Here is a 27,239-nt window from a genome sequence, read left to right on the forward strand (position 1 = left end):
TGTTCTTCAATTGTAACCAGAAGTACCTTGCGACTGGATTTCACAAAACAGAGGCAAAAAAATTGTTTGTCTTGGGAAAAACACAGATCCATACTAAGTAGTTTTTTGGAACTATGCAGTTGTATAAACCACTTTTTTCCTCTCTGCAAACGGAATCTGATGGATACAGGAACAGGCACAAATGCTTGCTACATGGAAGAAATGAGCAATATAGACCTAGTGGAAGGTGATGAAGGAAAGATGTGCATTAACACCGAATGGGGAGCGTTTGGAGATGATGCATCACTGGATGATATCAGGACAGATTTTGACAAGGAGATTGACTTGGGCTCTATTAATCCTGGAAAACAACTGTAAGTTATGTGCTTGATTTGGTACAAGGCATCTTTATAGTAATGTGACTATTCTTCTTTAGCCAGCAATTAGGAAGCAGTTTGACCTCTCAACCAATATGCTGCAGTAGATGCCGCTGGGCACTAATTAGGCAGGTATATAGTCTTTAAAAAAACCATGAAATATTTTGGAACAGAAAGAGAACTGGACAAGTTCAGGGGCAAACACATTCAGAAGTGGTAGATGAGCGCTGTGTTTGGAGAGAGTTACTGTCCCACCTGGAAAGAGCAGAGAACCCAACATGATCCAACTCCCCAAAAGGAAGTTGCAGGTTAATTATCTGAAGAAGCACACCATTCTAAGATGTGTATCTGCTGTGTATGGCTGGAGCTGACCCATCCACAAAGTGGAGGATGCAGCTTACATCAAATGTGGGTGACGGGGGGGGGGGGGTGATAACAGATTTGTGGTGCTTACCCTGAGTCTGCTGCCACCCCCGTCCAGCCCACTGCAGATGGAGCCACACTGATCTATGATCCCTTTAAACTCAGCATTAGGAAGAAGCACTTCTCTAGCCCATTGCCTCTCTTGTTCCTTGTGCTGCCCCTTTAAATGAAACAGAAAGAATTGCACTTCATGTTTTCAGAAAATAACCACTTAAAGAAGGAGTGAAATGAGAGGCTTTGAAGGAGGGGTGGCATCAGGCAGCAGACAAAAACTCGTTTTTCCAGTGGCCACCAATAAACCATTTAGCATTTTTGAAAAGCAGGTCACTACTGACATGTTTTCCTTTTCTACTAAAATATATTGCATGTATCTATGCTGTATAGTATCATTAATGATTTGTAAGTTAAGTTACTGTATATTCATTTAGGTATCCTGGCATTGTTTTATTACTGTTTTTGTTTCATTACAGGTTTGAGAAAATGATTAGTGGATTATACTTAGGAGAACTCGTAAGACTTATTATTCTGAAAATGACAAGGGAAGGCTTGCTTTTCAATGGAAAATTGTCAACAGCACTTTGTACTAAGAGCAAGATTGAGACAAAACATGTAGCTGCTATGGAAAAGTAAGAAGTAGTTGTTCATCTGATAGGGTTCTTTTTTTATCAGTGCTTCCATTTTGCTGTAATCTCTGTGTGTGTTGAAGCTGGTTGTCAGCAGCTTCGGCTGTCTCCACAGAAGCCTCACAGAAGCCTTCGACAGCCCAGGGTGCAAGCAAAGGTCAAACTAGGGTAGAGGCAGGTTGTGCCAGACTCTGGGGCATTTGATGTTTTGGGGCCCATGTGTATACATGCTCCATCCCCTATGTCTCCCTAGGAAGGTGTGGCATCCCTCTCATTCCTTCCCTCATCCCTGCATAAGTTTTGCTTCCTACATTCCAATTCATTTGCTTACTAGGGTTGGGATTGTGGATGGTTGTGGGTGGGGCAATTCTTGAAGTGCAGAAGAAGAGGAGGAGATTGTCCCTGCAAGCAAGCAGTCTTGGCTTGCTTGCAGGGACAATCTGTGCACAGAGCATCACTGAGAACAATCCAGTTGGATAGGGGAGGAAGACATGACTATGTGAGATCTGTGTAGGCACTTCTGCCTACTTTCCCCACCCTTGGCCAGTCAGGGATGTAGTGGTGGGGCCTTGCTGGGGCATAGTCCCAGCATCTTGCAAGGGCCCATGTGGCCCATCCCACAATGTTGCCATGCGAGTTGCATCGCACACAGAGTTAAGAAAACTTGTTCTTGTCCCCCCTCATGTCACCTCATATTTCAGGTCATGTACAGTCACTTTTCAGGAGGGACACACTGGTTCTATAGGCAAAGGAAACAAATGATTCTCCTTCCCCCTCTTCAAAACCTGAAATGGCATCTCTTGGCATGTTTCTGATTACATTGTTTTGGGTTAGATATAAAGAAGGCCTGAGCAATACTAAGGAGATTCTGACAGAACTGGGTCTGAGCCCATCTGAAGATGATTGTATTGCCGTTCAGCATGTCTGCACTATTGTTTCATTCCGCTCAGCAAACCTCTGTGCTGCAGCCTTAGCAGCAATACTGACTCGTCTTCGTGAAAATAAGAAATTGACAAGACTCCGAACAACCGTTGGAATGGATGGAACACTCTATAAGACACACCCTCAGTAAGTCTAGGTTTAGTAACTTATTATACGAAGTAGAATTGACACCTCTCCTCGAGAGTAAAAACGCAATTGCTCACCTTCATCAGGCATTTTGCTAATTTGGGCACAAATGTCTCCTAGCACAGTGTTTCTCAACCAGTGGTACAGGTACCATCAGTGGTACTTGAGGTGGTGTCTGATGGTGTGTGTGAGACCCCTGAACACCTGCTGCCTGGCAGTGAGACCAGCAGGATTAACCTATGCCTATTAACCATATTATTATTGGTTATTATTATTAATTTATTAATATATAATTAATTAATATAATTAATTATTATTAATATAATAATATTATTAATATATTAATAATAATAATAATATAACTATTATTATGCCTATTAACCATAATAACTATGTGTTGCTTTCATGTTCATAATCAATCAGTGTATTTCTGATTACAGTTGTTGGAGTCAAACAGAAGGCATGGCTATTAGTTTTTTGCCCTGTTCATGAGGTTACCCAATTATGTTTAGCTGACCAGTGTTCAGACATTTGACAGAATGTTGAGCTAGAGAGGCCTTCAAAATCAACCAGTAAAGACTCATGCTTGTGTAAAATTGCTCATTATGAGGTGCCAAGATGGAACTTAAGAGTTGGCAGGGAGTTAAGAAATCTTCAACCTGATCAAGTTGGTTTAAAATCAATGAAGGAGCAATGCTTGGGGCAATCCTTGGTTGGGCTATAAAATTTAATTTACTAGTTTCAAATTGTAGCCTAGCCTAACTCTAATCCTAGAGTTTTGGGATCGATAATGAGCTGTACCTTGAAAATGACAAATATTGAATATTCATGCCAAAGAAGACTAAACATATATCTAAATGCTCAATCTCTTAAAAGCTAGCCTACAAAGCAAGTCTACAAAGATATTCTCAGGCTTTGGACATCTCCAAACTGAACCTCTAGCACAGCCATTGTGTCTCTTCTTGTGTTCATAACATGGGAGGCATCTTTACGTGGCATAATCCAAAGAATTCTCTCTTTTTCTAAGGAATTTTCTAGAAAATTTTCATGACATAAGGAAGGAGACAATGTAGAATGGAGGGGTGGATTATCATTTGTATTTACAATGTGTAAATTATGCACCTAATATTTGCAGAGTCTTAAAGTGTTTTTGCTTCCAGGTATGCTAAGCGTCTCCATAAAGTGGTTCGAAGGCTAGTCCCAAACTGCGACGTTCGGTTTCTGCTCTCTGAGAGCGGCAGTGGGAAAGGGGCTGCGATGGTCACTGCAGTGGCATATAGGCTGCTATCTCAGCGCAAGCAGATAGATGAGGTCTTGACCTACTTCAGATTAACCAAGGAGAACCTCATAGATGTCAAAAACAAAATGAGGGCAGAACTAGAGTATGGCTTGAAGAAAGAAATGCAGCCAACAGCCACTGTGAAAATGCTTCCGACATTTGTCTGTGGGACTCCAGATGGAACAGGTAGGAGCCTGTAAAAGGCCATGTCATTTAGCATATTCAGTAACATGCTTGCTCTGAAAGTTTGTTTTGGCTTTTCAGTTATCAAAAATTATTAAGGTCCTTGAGAAGCTGGTGTGGAACAGATTTTTATGAGGACTTTCTCCAGATAACAAATTGTCAGAGTGATTGCTAGTAAAGCTTATGGGAGGGTCCTGTCCCTCCCTTTTCCCTAATACGTGCATTTTTTGAGGCAAAGCTTCACCACTGAGATACAGTACAGCAGCAGTCCCCAGACTTACCACTACTGCAGCCCTCTTTATCACAGAGCCATTGCATGAGATATCACAAGATTTTGTGCAATCTCAGCCTGGTGAACCACAGTGAAGAGGCAACGTGATGCCTCTGAATGTGCTGTGGTGCTCTGGGTGTTGTGGTGCACAGATTGGGAACCACTGCAGTAAAAGATGAATATTCCAGCACAAGTCCTTTGAATCAATTTTTTTCATTTATTTAAAATAATAAAGGAAAAAGAAAGAGAAAACACAGTGAAATAGAAAAAAAACATATTGAATCATATTTTTGACCTAATGTGCCGGATCATCAGAGGTGCAATAATTTTGTTTAATAGTACCTGCCCCTCAAGTTTCCTTGTAATTCACTGCAGTTGTGGGTTTTTTCCCTTTTAAGATTGCCTCACTTTTCCTTCAGTACTTCTACAAATTCTTTGTTTATTAGTCTTAAGATTTGTAGGTGGGAAACTTTGTCAGATGTTAGGATATATTTGGCATAAAAATAATATTGTATTTAAATAAGATGAAGGATTTTTCATGATTAAAGGAACTCCTGTGTAACGCTTTTTAAAAAATTTGCTTGTTGAGTAGAACTTCAGTAAAATCTGAATTCTTATTCTGTGGCAGAAAAAGGAAAATTCCTTGCCCTTGATCTTGGGGGAACAAATTTCAGAGTTTTGCTTGTAAAAATCAGAAGTGGAAGAAGCAGATCTGTCCGAATGTACAATAAAATCTTTGCCATTCCTTTGGAAATCATGCAAGGCACAGGGGAAGAGGTATGTCCAAACAAACCAGTTCTTTCATTATTCTTGTTGATCTAAGTTCCACCCAAAATATTGGTTTAAAATCTTGCCTTTCTTTTTCCCAGCTCTTCGATCACATTGTCCAGTGCATTGCAGACTTTTTGGAGTATATGGGCATTAAGGGTGCTCGACTTCCTCTTGGATTTACTTTTTCTTTTCCCTGCAGGCAGGCAAGCATTGATAAGGTAAGATAAAGGATGTTGTCTTTGTTTCCCCCTGCAATTTGGTTTAGTTTGGATAGAACTTTGTTTGTGGAAGGTTATCCCAGGCCTACATGGGCTGCTCAGATCTGTGTTGGCTATTAAGCTGGTGCAGATCCGAGTAGACCTATAGGGGCTGCTTGGTCCGAACACAAGGTAAGGAGACAGGAATTCTCTTACCCCGAGGAGACCTGCCTCTTTGGTCCCACGGGAAGGAACACTTGGCTCCTTCAGCACCATTGTACCATGGGGTGGGCAAACAGCATAGGATTGGACTGTAAGGTGTATTAATACAGCACCCTTTTCTGCCATTGCATGCGTCATCCTTTGGCAGTGGCAGGAAGCAACATTTGGGTATTTAAACTTTTGTTTTAAACATGAAGTACTGTACAGTATATGAAATATATGAAGCTTCCACTCTTAAAAGTGGAATCCATGTATCTTATCTCATATTGGTAAATATTTTTCAGTCATCATTTTTACTACTGTTCATTCTAGGGAGCTCTTGTTGGTTGGACAAAGGGTTTCAAGGCAACTGACTGTGAAGGAGAAGATGTTGTGGATATGCTAAGAGAAGCAATTAAACGAAGGAATGTAAGTATAGTAGAGCCCCTTAGTTTCAGTAGGAATGAGGACAAAGCCTCTTTGAAAGATATCCCCATTTCAGTGTAGTCCGTTTTGGAAAATTTTTATAAGAGAACTTCTAATTTTCCAAGCATTTTGGTTGCATTCAATGTCTAGATAAATAAGGTACTCATCATCATGTTCTATCTCAGAACAAGCAAAGTATCTAAGTACATTGAGAAGGAACTGAATACATTGTAGGACAGTAAGAATTCCATGCATTGTTTTTTAATTGTAAATGATTAGGCATCATGTCTGTAAGGAAAAGATTGAAGATGTGATTAAAAACATTGGTGCAGGACCAGAAACCAGGACAGAAAGCATATTAGGGAAGTGTGGGGAAGGGTGGAATACCAATGTTCAAAGGTCTCTTTGGATAACTTTGTCCTTTCTCCTCTGTTGCACCTTATGACTGGAACTACAAAGTTACCAGTTTCAGAACAATACTGTAATAGGATATTCAAAATACCACACCAATGATTTAAATTACATGTGAATAAATACAGAAATGAGCATATCCTTGGGCTTATGGTTCATTTTTTGTATAGATCATCCTTGGTGCAGAACAAATTGTCCACCCCATTTCATCTGATGCATCGAAGAATCCTACCTACAGGAATCCTACAGGATTCGTACAGAATCCCAACATATTCACTTAATGAGTTTTCTGTTGCAGGAATTTGATTTGGATATTGTAGCAGTGGTCAATGATACTGTTGGGACAATGATGACATGTGGTTATGAAGACCCAAATTGTGAAATTGGACTTATTGCAGGTAAAAACAATAATCTGCAATCACATGCTGTGGAAGTGTATTCCAGTGTATCTGGCAATGAAAATACAGGTGCAGCCTATTTATCCACAGATTTTTTATCTGTGGATTTGGGGTGAGGGAACTGAAAGTCACACACATGTTTGCCTCCTTTGCTGGCATCTCCATCCATTTCCAGGCAGCCCAAAACACTGCAAAAAGGCTCTGCCTCACCCAGGCAGGGAAATAGCCCTGGAAGAGGTTCCTCTTGCAAAGGAACAGTAACACTCTTGGAGCCCCTGAGCCAGCAAAGAGGCTGAAGAGGGGAAGGGGGGGGGCTGAAAATCTCTGTAGTCAGAACACGTGCAGCAAGGTGGAGCTCTCACTCACTCACTCACTCACTCACTCACTCACACAGGGGCAGGTGTGGTAGCAACAGAGGCGATTGCTTTAAAAAACCCAGGAAGTGTTTGCCAAATTCCCCTCCCCCATTGAGATGGTACAGGCAATCACCAACACAAGCAACCCCCCCCCCATGGTGCAGGCTATCACCGACACAAGCAAGCCTTCCCACCAAGCAAAGCATGAAATATAGCCTACAATCCTCTCAGCACTTTCCCGGGAGTAAGCCCCATTGACTACAATGGGGCATTACTTCTGAGTAGAAATGCATAGGGCTGGACTCTTAAAAGATCAGCTGCCCATGTGAAAGAAGCCAGACAGCTGGCAACGGGGAGGGCTGAGTGTGGAGCGGAGGGGATTGATAACAGCTGCCTTAGTTTCCTTCCATCCATAAGTGTCAGGTTGCAGCATATTTGCGTAACTCTATGGAATTTAGCACAACACGTTTTTTGTTAATCGCACCAAGTCACGGAACGGAACTAACGGAACTAACACGGATAAATAGGCTCCATGTGTACATGATTGAATTCCTGTAGAAAGGGAATGTGAGCTGACTTCAGGCCAAGTCTAAGCCTAATGGCCACTGCAAATTCTGCCACTCCAAACTCTTGTGCATATGCACCTGCTACAGTCTCCTTAGGAAAGCAGCTGGGTGTGAGCAAGGAAAGAGATGTTCCACAATCTGTCACCAGCAAGTGCCACTATTTTACATAGCATAGGCACAGAGGAAGGAGATCCAAATATCACTCCAGATTCCTGTCCCTTCACGTTTCCTTGCCCATTTGACTTCTTTTTTAAGCAGTTGGGTAGGTAGGGAAAGAAGGTGATAGAGGCAGCTGCAGCTTTTTTTTCCTCCCTTCTTCCAGCGAAGCTGAAGTGGGCTACCATTGACCCAGTCCTTGCTTGATAGGAGTCTTTCAGTTGGCATTGTGGGCAGGCTGACTCTGGTTGACTTGATAGGCCATCAGCAAAGATAAGCACTGAGATAGAGAAAAATAAGTATGGGTTAAAAAATGATCTATGGATGCCAGAAAATAAGGTTCATCAGTTGTTAATTCTTATCATAAGTTGTGACTACTGTTGGAAAAGAGCCCTGGGAGATTACCAGTAATAATACTACTTTGCACAGCACACTCTGTGTGCAAAATACTTTGGATGCATTATTTCGGTGTTGCCCTTACTGGAACCCTGGCAGATAAGTAAGTCTTGTCTTCATATCATAGCTGGGGAGCTGAGGCCAAGAGACTTTTGTCTAAGGCTACCTAGTAAGAATTTATGGCATTTGAATTTGAACCAAGGAAGTTCTTGTTTTGCAACTCAGACTCTACCACCATGCTACACCAGCTCTGTAAAAGGCTTGTATTGTTAACAACCCATGATTTCAATCTCATAGTCTCTAATTAATGAGTCTCTGGTATCAGGATGAAGGACTGACAATATTATAAGTCAGATCAGCAGCTTGTTTGACTCAACGCAGCACCATGAATTCAGAATCGATCTCCTTGACCTCAGTTTTGCAGAGAAAGTGGTTTATGGCAGGGATTGCCTGCTGGTGGCCATTGGGCCTGATCCAGCTCCAGAAGCATCCAAGCCTTGATGGCCTTTTAAAATTTAAAATCAAATTTTAATTCAGGTATGGTAAAAAAAAGATTGCTCACATTTGAAACTCATTTCTGTCCAGCCCATAGGTGTACACATTTGATTCCTGTTGCATATATCCATTGTTGGGCAGAAATGGCTTAGCTTTTGCAGAAAGAAGTGATGAGCCTCTCTGTGTATGTGTATTTCATACACTTTTGTAGTGCTGTCTCATGAGTATTCTGAAAAGGAAAAGGATCACTGCCAGTCTGGCTCTTGAGCTGTTTCCCATCAGTGATAACCTCATTCAAACCAATGAATTACTGTAATTTATTATTTATATGCTGCTTTTAAAAATACAGTTTCACAAAGTGGAGATCATAAGTCAATAAACATGATAAATGTTTAAAACATGAACAACAAAATTTTTTAAAAGAATGGCATGAAATGATCAAGCAGCACATCCGCTCTATCTCTGTGAAGCCTTTACTGCTAGACATGGACATTATTGTATAGGATACAGCTTAACCTATTAAGCTAGAGAGGGGTTGGATTGTCCCATTATCCTGCCAATTCAATACACTTTGGCTGTGCCTGGTGGAAGAATCTGGTGGTGAGCTTCAATAGGAATCTTGGGAGTTAATGATGTTATGGGAAGGATTGATTTTGGTACTATAAGCAGAGAAAGGAAACCAACAAAGTGTTGTTGTATGCCACCTTGTGTATGAGGCATGTATTTTACTCCAATTATAACATGAGTAAGCTCTGCATGAAAATGTAGGTAATTTTCAAGTAGCAACGTGAGGGGGTGGGATTTTTATTAGGGAAATAGTGAGGGGAAAGGTTATAACAGTAAGCACTTTATGAATTGGTCCTGATCTGGATGAGGATCTCCATGGCTGCTATTTGCAGAAATATAAGGTAGAGATGCATTTATGGATTTTTTGTCATCTCTTCTAGTCTGGCCTTGAACTCATGGCCAGCAATGAAATAATTTTGCCTATATGGGAGGGAAAAGTCCAAGAACGATCACTTTCCAGGGCTGATGCTTGAACAATGTACTTGTTGTTGTTTTCTAGACTGGTGGCCATAGTCTTTTATAATTTAGACTTTATAATTTATAATATTATTTTATTAATAATAATAAAACTTTATTTCTATCCCGCCCTTCTCCCCAAAGGGACGCCCTTCTTCTTTTGCACTTAAGTTCAACTCCCACTAACACTAATGTTTTTTTCAGGGAAAATTTGCCCGTTTATGGGCCTCATTCTTCTCTTAACACTTGTTCAACTACTTTATCAGTCACACCAAAGAAATTTCACAAGACTTTTGTTTTCTTCCAGGGACAGGAAGTAATGTGTGCTACATGGAAGATATGAAGAATATCGAAATTGTAGAAGGAGATAAAGGCCGAATGTGCATCAATACAGAATGGGGAGGATTTGGTGACAATGGCTGCATAGATCATCTCAGAACAAAATATGATAAAGAAGTGGATGAGGGGTCATTAAATCCTGGGAAACAGAGGTAAATCAGGTGTTTTTTTTAATTGCAATGTGTTGGAACTAATGGAGTATATGTGAACTTTGATAACTACGTATGTGTGTGTATGGGGAAGGGGGGAGTAGAGGTGAAATCAGAGTGCTAGATAATCAGAATTGCAGTGTAATAGCAGGGCTGTTCTCCATAACTTATGTTGACTCAGAGCTTTGTGGAGTGTGTATCTTCAGTCATTAATACTTTCCACTTCCTTCGGGAAATAGATTTGCCACTTGACACATTGCCAGAAGGGTCTAAGGGGAAAACTACTCATGATGACACCACACCCTTGCCCTCAAATGTGTGTTTGTGTGTGTGTGGTGGAGTGTGTGTGTGTGTGGGGGGGGGAAATTTCAAGTGGAAATGTGGTTGATGTGAAGGAGGGTGCTAAACCTCTTCACCTGTCATTTCTCCTTCTCCATATTTTCAGTCCCAATCGGGTTTCTTTACAGTCTTGGAGACCAGTTGATGGAGGCCTGCTGGGGGAGGGGATGTTGGGGGAGGACAGGTTCAGTATGCTCCAATGACCAGTCACTTTTCCGCTTGAACTCACTGCCACTGCACTGCTCTACAGGGATTTTCATTGTGTGGTTCTGCCCTGAATGCCCTCCCAGTGAACATGTACAGTCCATGCCCCTGAAAATGTTTTGATATATATGAATTGTCATATTTTTGTTATAGCTACTATGATATTGGATGCTTGGTTTGTTGATTAGCCACTGTGAGTTTGGTGTTTATTATTACTGTATTTTTTAAGAGAACTGTATTAAAACTAACTAAAGTCCTGGGCACTGTTTAACAGGATGTGTATTACAGAACCAACTATATGTTCAATGCTACTACAAACCAAATACTTTTCTTTTTGTTTAAAGATATGAAAAAATGACCAGTGGAATGTATTTGGGTGAAATAGTAAGACAGATCTTGATAGACTTGACCAAGCAAGGACTTCTCTTCAGAGGTCAGATTTCAGAATCCCTCAGAAGACGAGGAATATTTGAAACCAAATTTCTGTCTCAGATTGAAAGGTAAAATAATTGGTTGTACTCATGGTGTGTCTTCGTTCCACTGACTGCCACTTTTGTGCATATACTGTCCACCTTACAAAGCAGTTGATGGGACAATGCTTAAAATGCTTGATATACCATAAGAAAATAGTAAGATCAAGAAATAATTATTATTGGGTCAGGTGACTAAACCCTTGCCCAGGAGTATCTGCAGTTTAATCCTCTTCAGTTTTTTGGGGGGAGGGAGGAGGTTTCACCCCTGTCATTGCAAATAGCAGTACAGTAGTTTAATCTCAAACTGGCTTTGGAACCAACATAAGGTACTATCCATGAGACAGAAGTGGTACTATAATATTTAGAAGTCACCCTCCCAAAGCTGAACTATGTTTTCAGACTGCTGTAAAGGGAGGTAAGAAAAGTGCCTCATTTCTAAAAAGACAAATGCCTACCCCTGCTAATTGGGTAAGAGGCACTTTTTCAAGTGGGTGCTCCTCTTTTTAGCAGGGGGAGAGTAACTGGCCCACCTCACCCCCAGCACTGTCTGTTCTAGTGGCTGTCTGCTGGTATTCATTTGCATCTTTTTCGATTGTGAGCCCTTTTGGGACAGGGAGCCATTTAGTTATTTGATTTTTCTCTGTAAACCGCTTTGTGAACTTTTAGTTGAAAAGCGGTATATAAATACTGTTGGTTGATTGATTGACTGATGTTGGACCTTTGTCATCTGCTCTGGAAGAAAACTCTGCATCTTAATTACCCAGCACCCCCCAATAAAGACACAGGCAAAGGTATATGGTACAAAGGGCCAATTTATTAACTATTTAAATATACTTCAGATTGCAACAGGGCCTAGCAAATAAGTCATGCGGGTTCTACATAGGGGAAACGGAGCTGCCTGTCTACTTCCCTCTATAGTAAGAACATAAGAACAGCCCCACTGGATCAGGCCATAGGCCCATCTAGTCCAGCTTCCTGTATCTCACAGCGGCCCACCAAATGCCCCAGGGAGCACACCAGATAACAAGAGACCTCATCCTGGTGCCCTCCCCTGCATCTGGCATTCTGACATAACCCATTTCTAAAATCAGGAGGTTGCGCATACACATCATGGCTTGTACCCCATAATGGATTTTTCCTCCAGAAACTTGTCCAATCCCCTTTTAAAGGCGTCTAGGCTAGATGCCAGCACCACATCCTGTGGCAAGGAGTTCCACAGACCGACCACACGCTGAGTAAAGAAATATTTTCTTTTGTCTGTCCTAACCCTCCCAACACTCAATTTTAGTGGATGTCCCCTGGTTCTGTGATTTGGGTGACCTGGTTCTGTGATTTGGTGTTGATAGTGATTTGGGCGACCACACCAGACTCCGGGCAGCGTCAGTACAAGCCTGCCGCCCCCTTCATTGTCACCCCGAAGGGGCAGGGTGGCAGGCTAGCTCAGGCCACATGAGCGAACCCGCAGTGCGCCTTTACCACCAGGCTGAGGTTCATCCAGCCTGCGTCACCCAGCCGGGAATGCCAGCATGACCAAGCGTGGAGTCCACCCTGCCCTTGCCACCCTGCGGTGTACACCGATATGACCTTACCTACCCAAAACCCGCACGACACCTGCCTAAAGTGACCAAGAAGACCTATGGGAAACCCCCATTCCGCCCCTAACTCCACAGTCCGGGGTAGGCAAAAAACCACCAACCGATGTGCCAATTAGGCTGATGGCAAAAATTCCTACCCGGCCCCAGAAGGCGACCAGCTAGTCTCGGACTGCCAAAGAGTGGGCGGGTGGGTGACCGCTGCCTGGTCCCGACTGTGCGGGCTTCTCTGAGCAGCCTGCACGTGGCCCCAGACCAATTAGCCCCCAGCCAATTGGCTGCGAGGCTGGCCCTTCCTGTGTCTCGTGAGGGGGCAGGGTAAACACCGGTGGTGTGCTAATACACGTGCCACCGGAATTCTGTTTGTGTCTAGTTAGGCTGTGGTTGCTTATTGGTGAGATTCTTTTATTCTATAAAATTGGTAATTTAAAGAAGAAATATGGCTGCAGGTGTCAGGGGTTAGTGCTAACTGGGTGTGCCTAAGGGAACTGCAAGAGATCCCCCCCCCCCCTTATATATCCATGCTACCTTCAGCTCCTTCTGCCAAGAGCTGCATCCTAATCATACATGTCAATTGTGTTTTGGCTGAGTGCAGTGACCGGCTTGCCCTGCTTCAGGTGAGAAGAATCCTGCAACAGCTTGGACTTGACAGCACTTGTGATGACAGTATTGTTGTCAAGGAGGTGTGTGGCTCTGTTTCTAAGAGAGCAGCCCAACTCTGTGGTGCCGGACTGGCTGCTGTAGTAGAGAAGATCCGGGACAACAGAAATCTTGAGCACCTGAAGACTACTGTTGGTGTTGATGGCACCTTATACAAACTACATCCACAGTGAGTACTGGCACCACTGTTTTTCCTTCTGGTATTGAGTACATTTTTTGGGAAGATAAATTGAATATTTTTTTAGGGATTTACAACAATACCTTCCATAACACAGGGGATGTATTACTGGAAAGTGGAGTGTTGTGTGTGAAACAGTGCTATAGGAGACATTGTCATGATGAGGCAGGAAACTGGCCTTGATTTGCTCCATGCTATCCAGAACGCAATGCTTTCATTGACTACAATAGCTGTCCGTCACAGTGGGGCATGGCATGCTGTAATGAATCAGCATTAAAGGAAGCAGTGTTATGCTGTGTATTATGGTAGTTGATGGGAATAAAGAGTGTGGAAACCAGACATTGCCATTCATTAAAACAGTTAACCAACTACACTTATTAGCACTTAAACATAAAGCTAAATGACTGAAGAAAAATCTGCTTTCAGTGGTATTTGTTTATTCAATCTTGCCTTATAATACCAAGAATTTTCAAGCAACATGTATAGCCCAAGTAAATAAATGCTTAAAAACCTCAAAAATTAACCTTTAAACAAAATGTACTTTCTTTAAAAACAGAGGTGTCAGAGGTCAGTCAGGTCAGGCATTGGCCAAGGGTGGAAGTGTCCTTGAGGGCCCACCTGAAGCCTCTCAGGACCCTACTTATGGTGAACAGCAGCAGAGTGATGTGGACAGTGGAATGTGCCTTTCAAGGTGTGATTGGCCAGAATGGAGTGGGGGAAGGTAAAAGGACACGTCTGACATTGGTCCTCCTTCCTCCTCTCTCTTACCTGACCAACTGGCCTGTTCTTCGTGGACTTTTTGAGCCCAGAAGAAACCCCAGATCTGGCCAGCTCCCAACCAGTCAGGTAAACTGGCAACAATGTGGGGATACTTGTAGTCATTCCATAATGCAACCTGGCACTACTACTGTAGTCATCCCTTAGCTCACTCACCCTCTGTTTCTGCCTGACCAAATCTGCAAGCTGCTATTTCTTTATACTTATACCATATACCAGTCTCTTCTTTTAGCCAGAGGAATGTCACCTTCTCAGAGTTCAGAGCTGGCCTTTCTATAAAGCCAACTGAAAGACTCATGTCTGAGTATGGAGGGTGGCAAACTGACAAAGGGTGCCCTGCACTTCATGCTTCTCTGCTGTCCCACCCAGCCCACCGCCAGCAGAGCTGCTCTAGTCAGTGCTCTGATTCACTCCCTGAAGTGTGCTGCTGTTGAATGGGGGGGGGGCGGAGGATTAACTTATGTGACTACCTCTCCCTGTCCCCACCCATCTGGTACTTAGGAAAGTAGCCAAGTGAACTGGGAGAGGTGGAGTCCCAGAACCGTTCTCCGTGCAGGTTCTGTTTCAAGTGGGTTCTTCTGAGCAATCCTGTGTGTTGAGGAGGAAGAATTGGAGTAGTTTGTTCCATGCTGGAGAAAGAGGAAGTGGAGGGGCAGGTGCAGTGGTGAGGAAAAGGGCATCAGGTTAGGCAGGATGGCATTTGGACACCTCAGGTGTCCAATGGTCTTGGGCTTTCTGTTCACCAGGCTGTTCACTCCTGTGGGGAAAAGTGGTGATGGAAAAACAAAACCTGCCCTTGAAACTGGATAGCTTGGCTCTCCCTGATAGGGATCCTGCAGGAGATACAATGTGCAGTAACATCCCCCATCCTGGACTTTGTAAAATAGAAGTCCTCCCACTATATAACTCCACCTCCTATAAAAATTGACATTTATTATGTGTTCAATTTGCAGTATATAAAACATCACATATATCAAAATCTGTTTGTTTTGCATATTAGTTTTTCTCGGATCTTACAAGAAACAGTGAAAGAACTGGCACCTCAGTGTGATGTGACATTCATGCTATCCGAAGATGGGAGTGGAAAGGGAGCTGCCTTAATTACTGCTGTTGCAAAACGAATGCATAAAGTTCCTGAAGACCATTAAGTAACCATACAACCATACACGTATGTGGTAGAGATTTGTTGTGAAAGATCTGGTAAAAAGTTGAGGTGGTAGATCTTCTAAAGTGGTCCTCACTTCTAATGACCAGAAGTCTAGCTGCACCAGCAGAAAGAAGTTTAGTTTTCCAAAATTGATATGTTTGGCCAGTCAGATCATAGGTTGTTCTAAGTTGCCTTATGATATAAAATATACTTGATATTTCTGTGCTGTATCTAACACTGTTCATAATGCAGAACAGTCAAGTCTCAAAACAGTTTTTTCAAGAAATCTGCTTTTTAAAATATATTTATAATCTCCATTTTCCCATTCAGTACATTTCTCATTCATTTTAAATGGCCCTTGTACTGTGTTTGTTGTCTTAACTTGGATAACTGAAGTATGTGGGATGTTTTGTGTAGCCCATCACTGACTTCTTTATTGTTTGTTTTTTAAAAGAAAACAAAATTACTGATGTGCAAAATGAAATAAATTAATCTTCTTTTTCCAAGAAAATGTACTCTTTAGTGAATTATTTAGTATATCTTGTTTCACTTACATTTGTTACTGTTGATGATGTTTGAGATGTGTCAGTTCCATAGTAGATGCCGTGTTTGGTGACATGGATATGGAATACAAAAAGCAAGTTATACTAATTAGAATGTAACTTGTGCAGTCTCATGAAAATACTGTAATGTTAAGGGCACGTCCTCTGCATAAAAAAGATCAGACTATGCTGCTTTTATTCTTTAGATAGCCAAGTAGTTGAAGCATGTATGACATGCACCTGAGCCTTCTCTAATTCTCTGCCTATTTGTGTGCCAAAAAGTCACATAAGATTCCAGAAACCACAAAATATAAGTGTGGTATCACTGTAGTTATCCCATGCCATATTCTACTTTTGGAGAGGGGGTATTAGTAGAAATTGAACCACATAGCTCTGCTCCTGTTCACATGTCTATTTTTTTATTCAAAAGAAAATCAGTGGCGCCTTTTACAGTCATATGATAAAGGCAACGCACATAACACATAAAACTGAATGAATCTGAAAATGATTTTTGGTTCTTTCTACCCTAGATTATAAGAACATAAGAACATAAGAACAGCCCCACTGGATCAGGCCATAGGCCCATCTAGTCCAGCTTCCTGTATCTCACAGCGGCCCACCAAATGCCCCAGGGAGCACACCAGGTAACAAGAGACCTCATCCTGGTGCTCTCCCCTACATCTGGCATTCTGACTTAACCCATTCCTAAAATCAGGAGGTTGCGCATACACATCATCGCTTGTACCCCATAATGGATTTTTCCTCCAGAAACTCGTCCAATCCCCTTTTAAAGGCGTCTAGGCTAGATGCCAGCACCACATCCTGTGGCAAGGAGTTCCACAGACCGACCACGCGCTGAGTAAAGAAATATTTTCTTTTGTCTGTCCCAACCCGCCCAACACTCAATTTTAGTGGATGTCCCCTGGTTCTGATATTATGTGAGAGTGTAAAGAGCATCTCCCTATCCACTCTGTCCATCCCCTGCATAATTTTGTATGTCTCAATCATGTCCCCCCTCAAGCGTCACTTTTCTAGGCTGAAGAGGCCCAAACGCCATAGCCTTTCCTCATAAGGAAGGTGCCCCAGCCCCGTAATCATCTTAGTCGCTCTCTTTTGCACCTTTTCCATTTCCACTATGTCTTTTTTGAGATGCGGCGACCAGAACTGGACACAATACTCCAGGTGTGGCCTTACCATAGATTTGTACAACGGCATTATAATACTAACCGTTTTGTTCTCAATACCCTTCCTAATGATCCCAAGCATAGAATTGGCCTTCTTCACTGCCACCGCACATTGGGTCGACACTTTCATCGACCTGTCCACCACCACCCCAAGATCTCTCTCCTGATCTGTCACAGACAGCTCAGAACCCATCAGCCTATATCTAAAGTTTTGATTTTTTGCCCCAATGTGCATGACTTTACACTTACTGACATTGAAGCACATCTGCCATTTTGCTGCCCATTCTGCCAGTCTGGAGAGATCCTTCTGGAGCTCCTCACAATCACTTCTGGTCTTTACCACTCGGAAAAGTTTGGTGTCATCTGCAAACTTAGCCACTTCACTGCTCAACCCTGTCTCCAGGTCATTTATGAAGAGGTTGAAAAGCACCGGTCCCAGGACAGATCCTTGGGGCACACCGCTTTTCACCTCTCTCCATTGTGAAAATTGCCCATTGACACCCACTCTCTGCTTCCTGGCCTCCAACCAGTTCTCAATCCACGAGAGGACCTGTCCTCTAATTCCCTGACTGTGGAGTTTTTTCAGTAGCCTTTGGTGAGGGACCGTGTCAAACGCCTTCTGAAAGTCCAGATATATAATGTCCACGGGTTTTCCCGCATCCACATGCCTGTTGACCTTTTCAAAGAATTCTGTAAGGTTTGTGAGGCAAGACTTACCCTTACAGAAGCCATGCTGACTCTCCCTCAGCAAGGCCTGTTCGTCTATGTGTTTTGAGATCCTATCTTTGATGAGGCATTCCACCATCTTACCCGGTATAGATGTTAGGCTGACTGGCCTATAGTTTCCCGGGTCCCCCCTCTTTCCCTTTTTAAAAATAGGCGTGACATTTGCTATCCTCCAATCTTCTGGTACCGTGGCCGTTTTGAGGGACAAGTTGCATACCTTAGTCAAGAGATCTGCAACTTCATTCTTCAATTCCTTAATAACCCTTGGGTGTATGCCATCAGGGCCCGGTGACTTATTGATCTTTAATTTATCAATGAGGTCTGAAACATCTTCTCTTTTAACCTCTATCTGACTTAACTCCTCGGTCAGGAGGGGCCGTTCGGGCAGCGGTATCTGCCCGAGGTCTTCTGCCGTGAAGACAGATGCAAAGAACTCATTTAATTTCTCTGCCATCACTAAGTCTCCTTTTATCTCCCCTTTCCCTCCCTCACCATCCAGAGGGCCAACCGCTTCTCTGGCGGGTTTCCTGCTTCTAACATATTTGAAGAAGCTTTTACTATTCCCCTTAATGTTGCTGGCCATGCGTTCCTCATAGTCTCGCTTGGCCTCCCCTATCACCTTCTTACATTTCTTTTGCCACAGTTTATGTTCCTTTTTATTCTCTTCATTAGGGCAAGACTTCCATTTACGGAAGGAAGCTTCCTTGCCCTTCACAGCCTCTCTAACTTGGCTGGTTAGCCATGCGGGCACTCTCCTGGATTTAGTGGAACCCTTCTTTCTTTGCGGTATACACCTCTGCTGGGCCTCTATTACTGTTGTTTTAAGCAGCCTCCATGCACTCTGGAGAGACTGGACTCTTTTTACCCTCCCTTTCAACCTCCTTCTAACCAGCCTCCTCATTTGAGGGAAGTCCGCCCGTCGGAAGTCAAGGGTTTTTGTTAGAGATTTGCCTGGTATTCTTCCCCCAACGTGCACGTCAAAACGGATCGCAGCATGATCACTGTTCCCCAATGGCTCAGTAACGTTTACATCTCTAACCAGGTCCTGCGTACCGCACAAAATTAAATCCAGAGTCACCTGTCCTCTGGTGGGCTCCGTGACTAGCTGATCTAAGCCACAGTCATTTAGCACGTCAAGAAATCCGGTTTCCTTATCGTGACCAGAACACAAATTGACCCAGTCAATATGAGGATAATTGAAGTCCCCCATGATTACAACCCTGTCCTTCCTTGTCACCTCCCTGATCTGTTTCCTCATTTCAAGGTCCCCATCAGATTTCTGGTCTGGAGGACGATAGCACACCCCCAGTATTACATCGCTGCTCAAGCCTGGTAATTTAACCCACAGAGATTCTACGGTGGAGTCGGACCCACCTTCAATCTCTACTTTGCTGGATTCTATCCCTTCCTTAACATAAAGGGCCACCCCACCTCCAACACGCCCCTGCCTGCCCCTCCTGTAGAGTTTATAGCCTGGGATTGCGGTATCCCACTGATTCTCCGCATTCCACCAGGTTTCCGTTATGCCCACTATGTCAATATTTTCCCTTGTCACCAGACATTCCAGTTCTCCCACCTTTGCTCGTAGACTTCGGGCATTCGCATAAAAGCATTTATACACAGAATGCCCCAGGACGGGCTGCTTATTCGCTCCTTTGTCCCCGCATCCTCTCATTGTGCCAAACTGTCTATCACATCCCATCTCCCTACCTTTCCCAATTTCTTCTCCTACCCTGCCTTTGTCTTGTTGTTCTCTAACCTCCCCATCCTCATCCCATAGGGATGAGGAGTCCCGAACCGGATGCCCCTCGGCTCCTGTCGGCCTTCCCCCAGGGATCAGTTTAAAAGCTGCTCTGCCACCTTTTTAATGTTATGCGCCAGCAGTCTGGTTCCATTCTGGTTCAAATGGAGCCCGTCCCTCTTGTACAGGCCCCGCTTGTCCCAAAACGTTCCCCAGTGCCTAACGAATCTAAACCCCTCCTCCCTACACCACCGTCTCATCCACGCATTGAGACCCCTGATCTCCGCCTGCCTAGCTGGCCCTGCGCGTGGAACAGGTAGCACTTCAGAGAATGCTACCTTTGAGGTCCTGGCTTTCAGCTTCCTGCCTAAAAGCCTAATTTGGCCTCCAGGACCTCCCAGCTACACTTGCCCACGTCGTTGGTGCCGACATGCACCACAGCCGCTACCTCTCCCCCAGCACTGTCTACTAGCCTGTCTAGACGAGAAGTGATGTCCGCAACCTTCGCACCAGGCAGGCAAGTCACCATGCGGTCCTCACATCCGTCGCAAACCCCCCTCTCTATGTTTCTAATAATCGAATCCCCCACTACAAGAAGCCCCCGACCCCCCTCCCGCCGAGGAGTATCCCGAGTGCGCTCGGATACGGGCCCATCCCCTGGAGAAGGGATCCCCCCTAGGGGATTGTTTCCCTCCTCTCCAGGATGACGTCCTCCAGTCCCGAGACTTCCCACCCAGGCAGCCGAGGAGCTGCACGCCTGAGGTTGGGACGAAGCCTGATCGTCCCCAGAAGTCTCCCCACGGTCCTCCTCTGGCTGCCTGCGCTTCTCCAGGTCGGCCACCAAGGCTTCAAGGGAGCGGACGCGTTCCCTGAGAGCCTGGAGCTCCTTGCACCGAGGACACACCCATGACTTATGCCCCAGAGGCATATAATCATACATGTGGCACTTGATGCAGAACACTGGATAGCCCCCACCCTGCTGCTGGCTGTCTGACTGCATAGCTTTTTTGTTGTTGTTGTTGTTTTATTTAGGGGTCCTTTTAAAAACCGTACACTGGATAGCAGCCCTTTTCTCAAGGTAAGAGGAAGGGCAGTGTATGGGGCCCTGGCCTCCTCGCCCTGCTGCTGAACTCGCCCAGATGCTAAACTCTTGTGCCTTACCCGGCACTTAGTTCCCAGAGGCACTGGGTTCCCAGAGGCCACACGCGTCTGCAGAGAGCCTCACGCGATGGCCTGCCTAGCTTTATACTCCTGGCTGGCTCCTCCCCCCTCCTTCCTTCCTGATTGAAAGGGGGCTGGCCTTCCCAGGTGAGTTTACAAAAGCTCAGGAAGGCAAATGGCTGCTGATGGGCGTGACCTACTCTGCAGGCTCCTGAATGGACTGCTTGGATTAGCCTAATGGGGCTCTTAATGGGTTGGGAATTGGCCCTTCCTAGGTCCTTTCCCTCCTAGTTCTGTTCTCTTAGGCTGGACTGTTTTTGTAACCTCAAGCTAGTTTTTATTTGGGTTTGTTTAATTATTTATTGCTCTCTAGATCCTGTGTCCCAATTTACTGACCTGTTTAGGTTATGTTCCAACTTAGATTAGGTTTAACCTGGGTTAAGTATAGGTTTAATTTAAACAAGTAGAAAACCTGCTTTTCACTTTATCCTCCTCCCTTCCTTCGATTAAGTGCTACCTTAGGTGCACCTAACTTTCAATTTTGATTTAAATGCCTGACCCTTGGGCACTTACTCACGAGTAGGACGCTGCTCTTACTCACGGGTAGGACTCTGCTCCTGCTCAGAGTAGCCCTATGTACCTCCCTTAGGTGCTAACTTTCAATTTTGATTTAAGGTTGCTTTAAAGGTAAGGTTAAGGTTAGAAGACAGGGAGTTAGAAAGACAAAGCGTTAGAATGAGTACACTTACCTCCTCCTCCTGCTCCTCCTCCTCTCCTTCTCCAAAACTCAGAGGTCTCCTTGCCTTCTCCTCGCCCAGATGCTAAACTCTTGTGCCTTACCCGGCACTTAGTTCCCAGAGGCACTTGGTTCCCAGAGGCCACACGCGTCTGCAGAGAGCCTCACGCGATGGCCTGCCTAGCTTTATACTCCTGGCTGGCTCCTCCCCCCCTCCTTCCTTATACAATCTGCAAGACAATGATCAAAACATTGTTCTGACCTAATCTTCATGGAATTGGGTGACTTTTGCAAAATTTCGTTAGCTTTTGTTTTTTTAAAGTCCTGCAAAAGTTTTAGTCACTATTGCTGTAATATGATTCTGAATGTATAAATTGTGTCTGTGTAAGCTTCTGAAATGAGGAGTATTTCATGAGGATGAGAAATGAGGATGATACATGGTAGTGCTGCAGTATACACACATTCCTGTCCTCCTTTGTCCTTATAAAGCTTATTCCTTTTCTCCCTCCATAGTGCTTCCTACAGCATTTTGAGATTGTAGCAATGAAAATATTACAATTGTAATAAAGATAAGTCACTATCTATAAATTACCAGTTTACCTACTTTATCAGAGTCACAGAATTTGGGCTGTTTTATTATAAAATTCAAGATCATTCTTGCTTCATTAGGGTTGCCAACTAGTCAGTTCTCTATCTTTTGTGAGGGAATGAATGTGTAAGACTTCATTTAGCCACTGTGAATCATTGAGGTAGAAGATACTTTGAGGAAAGCAGGTAAGACGAGATGGAGGATGACTCCATGCTATAGATTGTTGGTTGGAAGGTATAGTAAGCAATTAGACTGGGTGAGAACTGATGGTCACTGGATGTGGCCATTTTAAACTGTTTGAAGTGATGGCTGTTAAACATGGTGAGCTGTTGGTATACATTGACTCGCCTCATATTATTATTATGAAGAGTATTTATATGCCACTTTTGAACAGGAGTAGTTCACAAAGTGGTTTACATAGTAAAATAAATCAATAAATGGTTCACATGTAACTTGTAGCCCACAGAAGTTTATCCTGAAATAAAAAGTGCTACAAAATTCTTTACTGTTTTAATTTTCTCTGTCACTGCAAACTTATTTTTAATATATATGGTAACATGGAAAAATGGTCTGAGCTGCTTTGTGACTCACTTACTACCTGGTAAGAGCCACCACATGGAACGAATTTAAGATGGCATCCACAACTGTAGCATTTCCACTGTTCCTAAGAATAACAAACCTCACAGAAGATTAACTGTACATCACCTTTAACAGATAAAAGTGCCTTTACATGGCCCACATAGGTAACCTGTGTTAGAGTAAATTCCTCCCCAATGTGTGTTAGAAATGATTAAATGTTTCTGTGGACTACACATCATTAATATTCTCAGAGGAATCCTGGGTGGAACTACTTGACTGGCATTCAAGAGACAACCTTTGATACTCTAGTCTAAGAGATTGTGGGAAAGTGTCCTCAACAGTGACATTTTCATGGTGCCATCAGTCCAAGCCAGAATGATTTCCATTTTGTAAAAAAAGACAACATCCTAGAAGGAAGTCCCTCTTTGGCATCTGCTTTGTAATACCAATCCATTTAATGGCCATATAATGCAGACATTGCAGTAATGGTTATCTTTGAAATGATGTGGGTATTGTGTACAGATGCCAGCATTTTTTTTCCTGGCAAAGCTCCTGTGCCTTTAAAAGCAGTGACAGACAAGGTGGTGAAAGCTTACTGGTGAATTTCTGCTTTCATAGATGTGTGAAAGGAGCCCTGCCAGAAAAATGATGGTACTATACTAGTACTGTAGTTTTGGCTCCTATGATTGCAGAATGTCACTTGTAAATCTGACTAAATTACCATCTAAAGCTAATGGGAAAGGATCAAGTATTTCACTTTTCAGGTATTTTCAAAGTCGGATTGCCAACTCTGACTGAAGCAATATATTTCTGGAGATTTTTTTTCTCCACCATGAGAGGATGTCAAGCAGACCCTGTTAAAATCTCTCCAAGATTTCTTTCAGTAGTCATCAGGAGATTGATACTGATTCTTGGAGACTCCAGGCCTATCCTGGAGGGCTGGCAGAATGATTATCCCACAGGATAAATATTTTTGACATTTTAAGAGGTTGTAAGGAAAACAGAAGTTCTACAAGTGCATCTTTTTCCAAAGCTAATGTTGTAGAGCAGGGGTGCCCAAACCCCGGCCAGGGGGCCACTTGCGGCCCTCAGGGACTCACAATCTGGCCCGCAGGGAGCCCCCAGTCTCCAAAGAGCATCTGGCCCTCTGGAGCCTTCCTGGAGCCCATGCTGGCCTGACGCAACTGCTCTCAGTGTGAAGATGATTGTTTGACCTCTCACGTGAGCTGTGGGAAGAGGGTTCCCTCCACTGCTTGCTGTTTCACGACTGTGATACAGCAGTGGTAGCGAAGGAAAGGCTGGCCTTGCTTTGTGCAAGGCCTTTTATAGGCCTTGAGCTATTGCAAGACCTTCATTCATAAATACAAGTTTTATCTCTAATATATTTATTTATGTAAACTTATTCAGATTTGAAATGTAAGTTAATTCGGCCCCCGACACAGTGTTAGAGAGATGATATGGCCCTCCTGCCAAAAAGTTTGAACACCCCTGATGTAGAGGGAAGGAAAGCTGTACTTGTTGAAGGCAGCCTGGCTTTGGAGCTCTTGAAGAAATGGAAGTGCCATATGAATTCTTAGACTCTACAAAAGAAAAGCCCTGCTGGATCAGAGGAAAAGTCCTTCCCACAGTGTACAGTCAGAGGCTTCTACCCATAGTAGTTCTGCTATATTCTGGCTGTCTTTTCCTAGCAGTTGGAATTTAGAGGTACGTGAAATTAGATGTTTCACATAGTTTTCCTAACAGCCACTGACACATCTATCCTCCATGCACTTGTCTGATTCTCTTTTAAAGCCATCTAAGCTAGTGGCTATCTTGACATCTTGTGACAGCAAATCCTACAAGTTATGCACAGAGTTTGGCTGAGTCAAGATGATGCCTGAGATGGTACCCAATTTCCATCCCCCCCCTTTTTAATATGTGAGACACTCTTCCTCCTCCTTCCACATCTTGAAAACAGGCAGGGAGAATCTTTAGAATTACACTTCCAAGGTTTTCCATGCTTGGTCAGTGACAGCACTGAGGAGGAGGAAGAAAGTGGCAATCTTCTTGCCAAGTGCTAGAAAGTGATTGGGAAAAAGATCACAGCAGCCATTCACACCTAAGTTTCCTATTCTCACTCACTCTACAGGGAGAGCAAGCATGAAGAGAGTGGGGCAGTAGCTGAGTGGAGCAGGCAGCAAGTGGCTGCAGGGTATAAGGCATCCTTTGCCAGTTTGCTGTCTTCCTTACCTACCACTTGCTGTGGGTTATTCAATCCACCTCAAGGGGGGCACACTCCTGGTCATACTTTGTATGAAGAAATACTTCTTTTTGTACGTCCTGAAATTTCTCCCAGTTAATTTCATTGGAGAGTTCTAAATTTCTCATATTGAGAGAGGGAGTAAAAACTTATTACTTTCTTCACACCATGCATAGACTGTTGTGAATTCAAACAGCTCCACACGTTTGCCAAACAATTAGCCAAATAATGAAGTTTTCAGAGAACACATCTGAACCACGTTTTGAGGGGAAAGTGACTGAACAGACTGATATATTAGAAAAAAGTTACAACCACGTTTAAAAAAAAAAAGATTCTTTCTCAAAAAGGATATCTAATGCTTAGACTGGTTTTTTCTCTGTCATTGGCTGCCAGGGCAAAATATGAGAGGAATTATTTTGCAAAGTTGCAGTCCTACATACCATACACACACTGTGACATTAGCAGAAATCTCCTTAAAGACACAGTAATTTTTTTCATTAGCTGAAAAATCAATATGTCAGATACCTAAATTATCTAATAAATAAAGCAGAAATTCCCTAGAGCCCCTAAACCATCACAAAAAGGCAGCTATCTATAAACTAGCATAAACATACTCTAAGGACTGACTTGTCATCTTGTTGCTTGTAGGTACTTCTGAATTTCTTTCTGTGACTTCGTAGGTATTGGTCAAGTTGTCAAACCCATCTGCGTTTTGTGCATTTGTGGAATTGCCATGAAGACACAGTGTTCAGTACAGGTATATGCTATAGAAAAAAATAGTGGGAGACTTTTTTTAACATTATCAAATTTCTAGACTTTGTAACTGCTGTGAAGAGTTTGAACAAGTGTGGGAAAGACTTCAGGTGTTTAGCAGGTTGAAGGGTAGCCCACTGTATACCAGGAAGTTCTTCTGCACAATCCCCATTCAGACTCGGAGTGACTGTGCCTTTTGTGTTCTGTTCAGCTTCCTGTCCCTGCTGGCTGTTCATGCTACTATTGTGGTTAATTTATCTTTGGCTTTCATACTCCCCCCAACACCTCTGATGACTGATATACTATTGTACTTTAAAAAAAAATCTTGACTCTTGACAATCTTGACAATTAATCTGCTTGAAAGCAGATTTGGGCTTACACTATATGGGTGTGCTCCTAGGGTTTGCTTTGTGGAGGTATGTTACTGCATACCTAAGAACAAAGGAATAAGTGAATACACCTTTAAATATGTACCATTCTGTGTATGTCCTGGCTCATTATATATACCAGGGGTGCCCAAACCCCGGCCCGGGGGCCACTTGTGGCCCTTGGGGACTCCCAATCCGGCCCGCAGGGAGCCCCCAGTCTCCAATGAGCTTCTGGCCCTCCGGAGACTTGCTGGAACCCATGCTGGCCTGATACAACTGCTCTCAGTAAGAGGGCAACTGTTCTACCTCTCATGTGAGCTGTGGGACGAGAGCTCCCTCCACTGCTTGCTGTTTCACATCTGTGATGCAGCAGTGGTAGCGAAGGAAAGGCCAGCCTTGCTTTGCGCAAGGTCTTTTATAGGCCCTGAGCTATTGCCAGACCTTCATTCATTCATATAAGTTCCATCTCTAATCTATTCATTTATGTAAACTTATGTAAATTTATTCAAATTTGAAATGTAAATTAATTATTTTTTCCCCGGCCCCTGACACAGTGTCAGAGAGATGATGTGGCCCTCCTGCCAAAAAGTTTGGACACCCCTGATTGGAATAAGGATTATGGATGCATACAAGAAGTGAAAAGTTAAAGAGAATATCATTCAAGTGTTTCAACATGTTTCATTTTGTTAGATTTTAAAAGCTATGTTTTTGTTCTAAATTCAACTGTTCCCCTTTAAGATCACTCCTCACTTGCATTTTCAGAATGACTTTTGCAATTTGTGCTATGTGGTACCCAGCCCTGCTACTGCATGCCAAAGCATGGCCACAGAACAATGAGAAGGCCTGGCACATGCCATCTGCAGCATGCTGTTCTGCTAAACTGACTTTCTGAGCCACACTTAACAGGGTTATGAACCACCACAAGCCTGTGATCAAACAACAGCAGAAGAGTAAGAGGCACCAGCAAAGGTACAGATTTTCTAAAGCTATAAGGAAGTTGGTGTTAAAAGGCAGCATGTTGTTCATAAGAGCAAACACTCTTCCACCTGGGAGCAGGTTGATTGGCTATTGTTTAGAATATTTAGAAGAATTAAACGGAAACTTCAAGAACTTAATGAATGTTTGAAATGCCCTATTGCTTGTGTGCTAAATAAACCTGGTTGC

The 27,239-nt window shown here is 43.4% G+C and overlaps 1 protein-coding gene across 2 annotated transcripts in view; it reads left to right on the forward strand.

Annotated features, from left to right (window-relative positions):
- LOC136643673 (hexokinase HKDC1) overlaps window positions 1–26,924 on the forward strand; it is a 47,127-nt gene extending 20,203 nt beyond the window's left edge. The window contains exons 7-19 of one of the 2 annotated variants that reach the window (XM_066618894.1): window positions 170–353; window positions 1,250–1,405; window positions 2,237–2,470; window positions 3,631–3,935; window positions 4,832–4,980; window positions 5,073–5,192; window positions 5,706–5,801; window positions 6,508–6,607; window positions 9,907–10,090; window positions 10,975–11,130; window positions 13,291–13,524; window positions 15,311–15,478; window positions 26,838–26,924. In XM_066618894.1, the coding sequence (XP_066474991.1) occupies window positions 170–353; window positions 1,250–1,405; window positions 2,237–2,470; window positions 3,631–3,935; window positions 4,832–4,980; window positions 5,073–5,192; window positions 5,706–5,801; window positions 6,508–6,607; window positions 9,907–10,090; window positions 10,975–11,130; window positions 13,291–13,524; window positions 15,311–15,458 (2,066 nt within the window). In that variant the 3' untranslated portion in view covers window positions 15,459–15,478; window positions 26,838–26,924. Of the gene's footprint in view, window positions 1–169; window positions 354–1,249; window positions 1,406–2,236; window positions 2,471–3,630; window positions 3,936–4,831; window positions 4,981–5,072; window positions 5,193–5,705; window positions 5,802–6,507; window positions 6,608–9,906; window positions 10,091–10,974; window positions 11,131–13,290; window positions 13,525–15,310; window positions 15,921–26,837 lie in introns of those variants that run through there. The other variant, XM_066618893.1, reaches the window with a different exon arrangement.
- The last annotated feature ends 315 nt before the right edge of the window (window positions 26,925–27,239 follow it).

This window comes from Tiliqua scincoides, chromosome 3 (genome assembly GCF_035046505.1).
Source record: "Tiliqua scincoides isolate rTilSci1 chromosome 3, rTilSci1.hap2, whole genome shotgun sequence".
Classification (NCBI taxonomy): Eukaryota; Metazoa; Chordata; class Lepidosauria; order Squamata; family Scincidae; genus Tiliqua; species Tiliqua scincoides.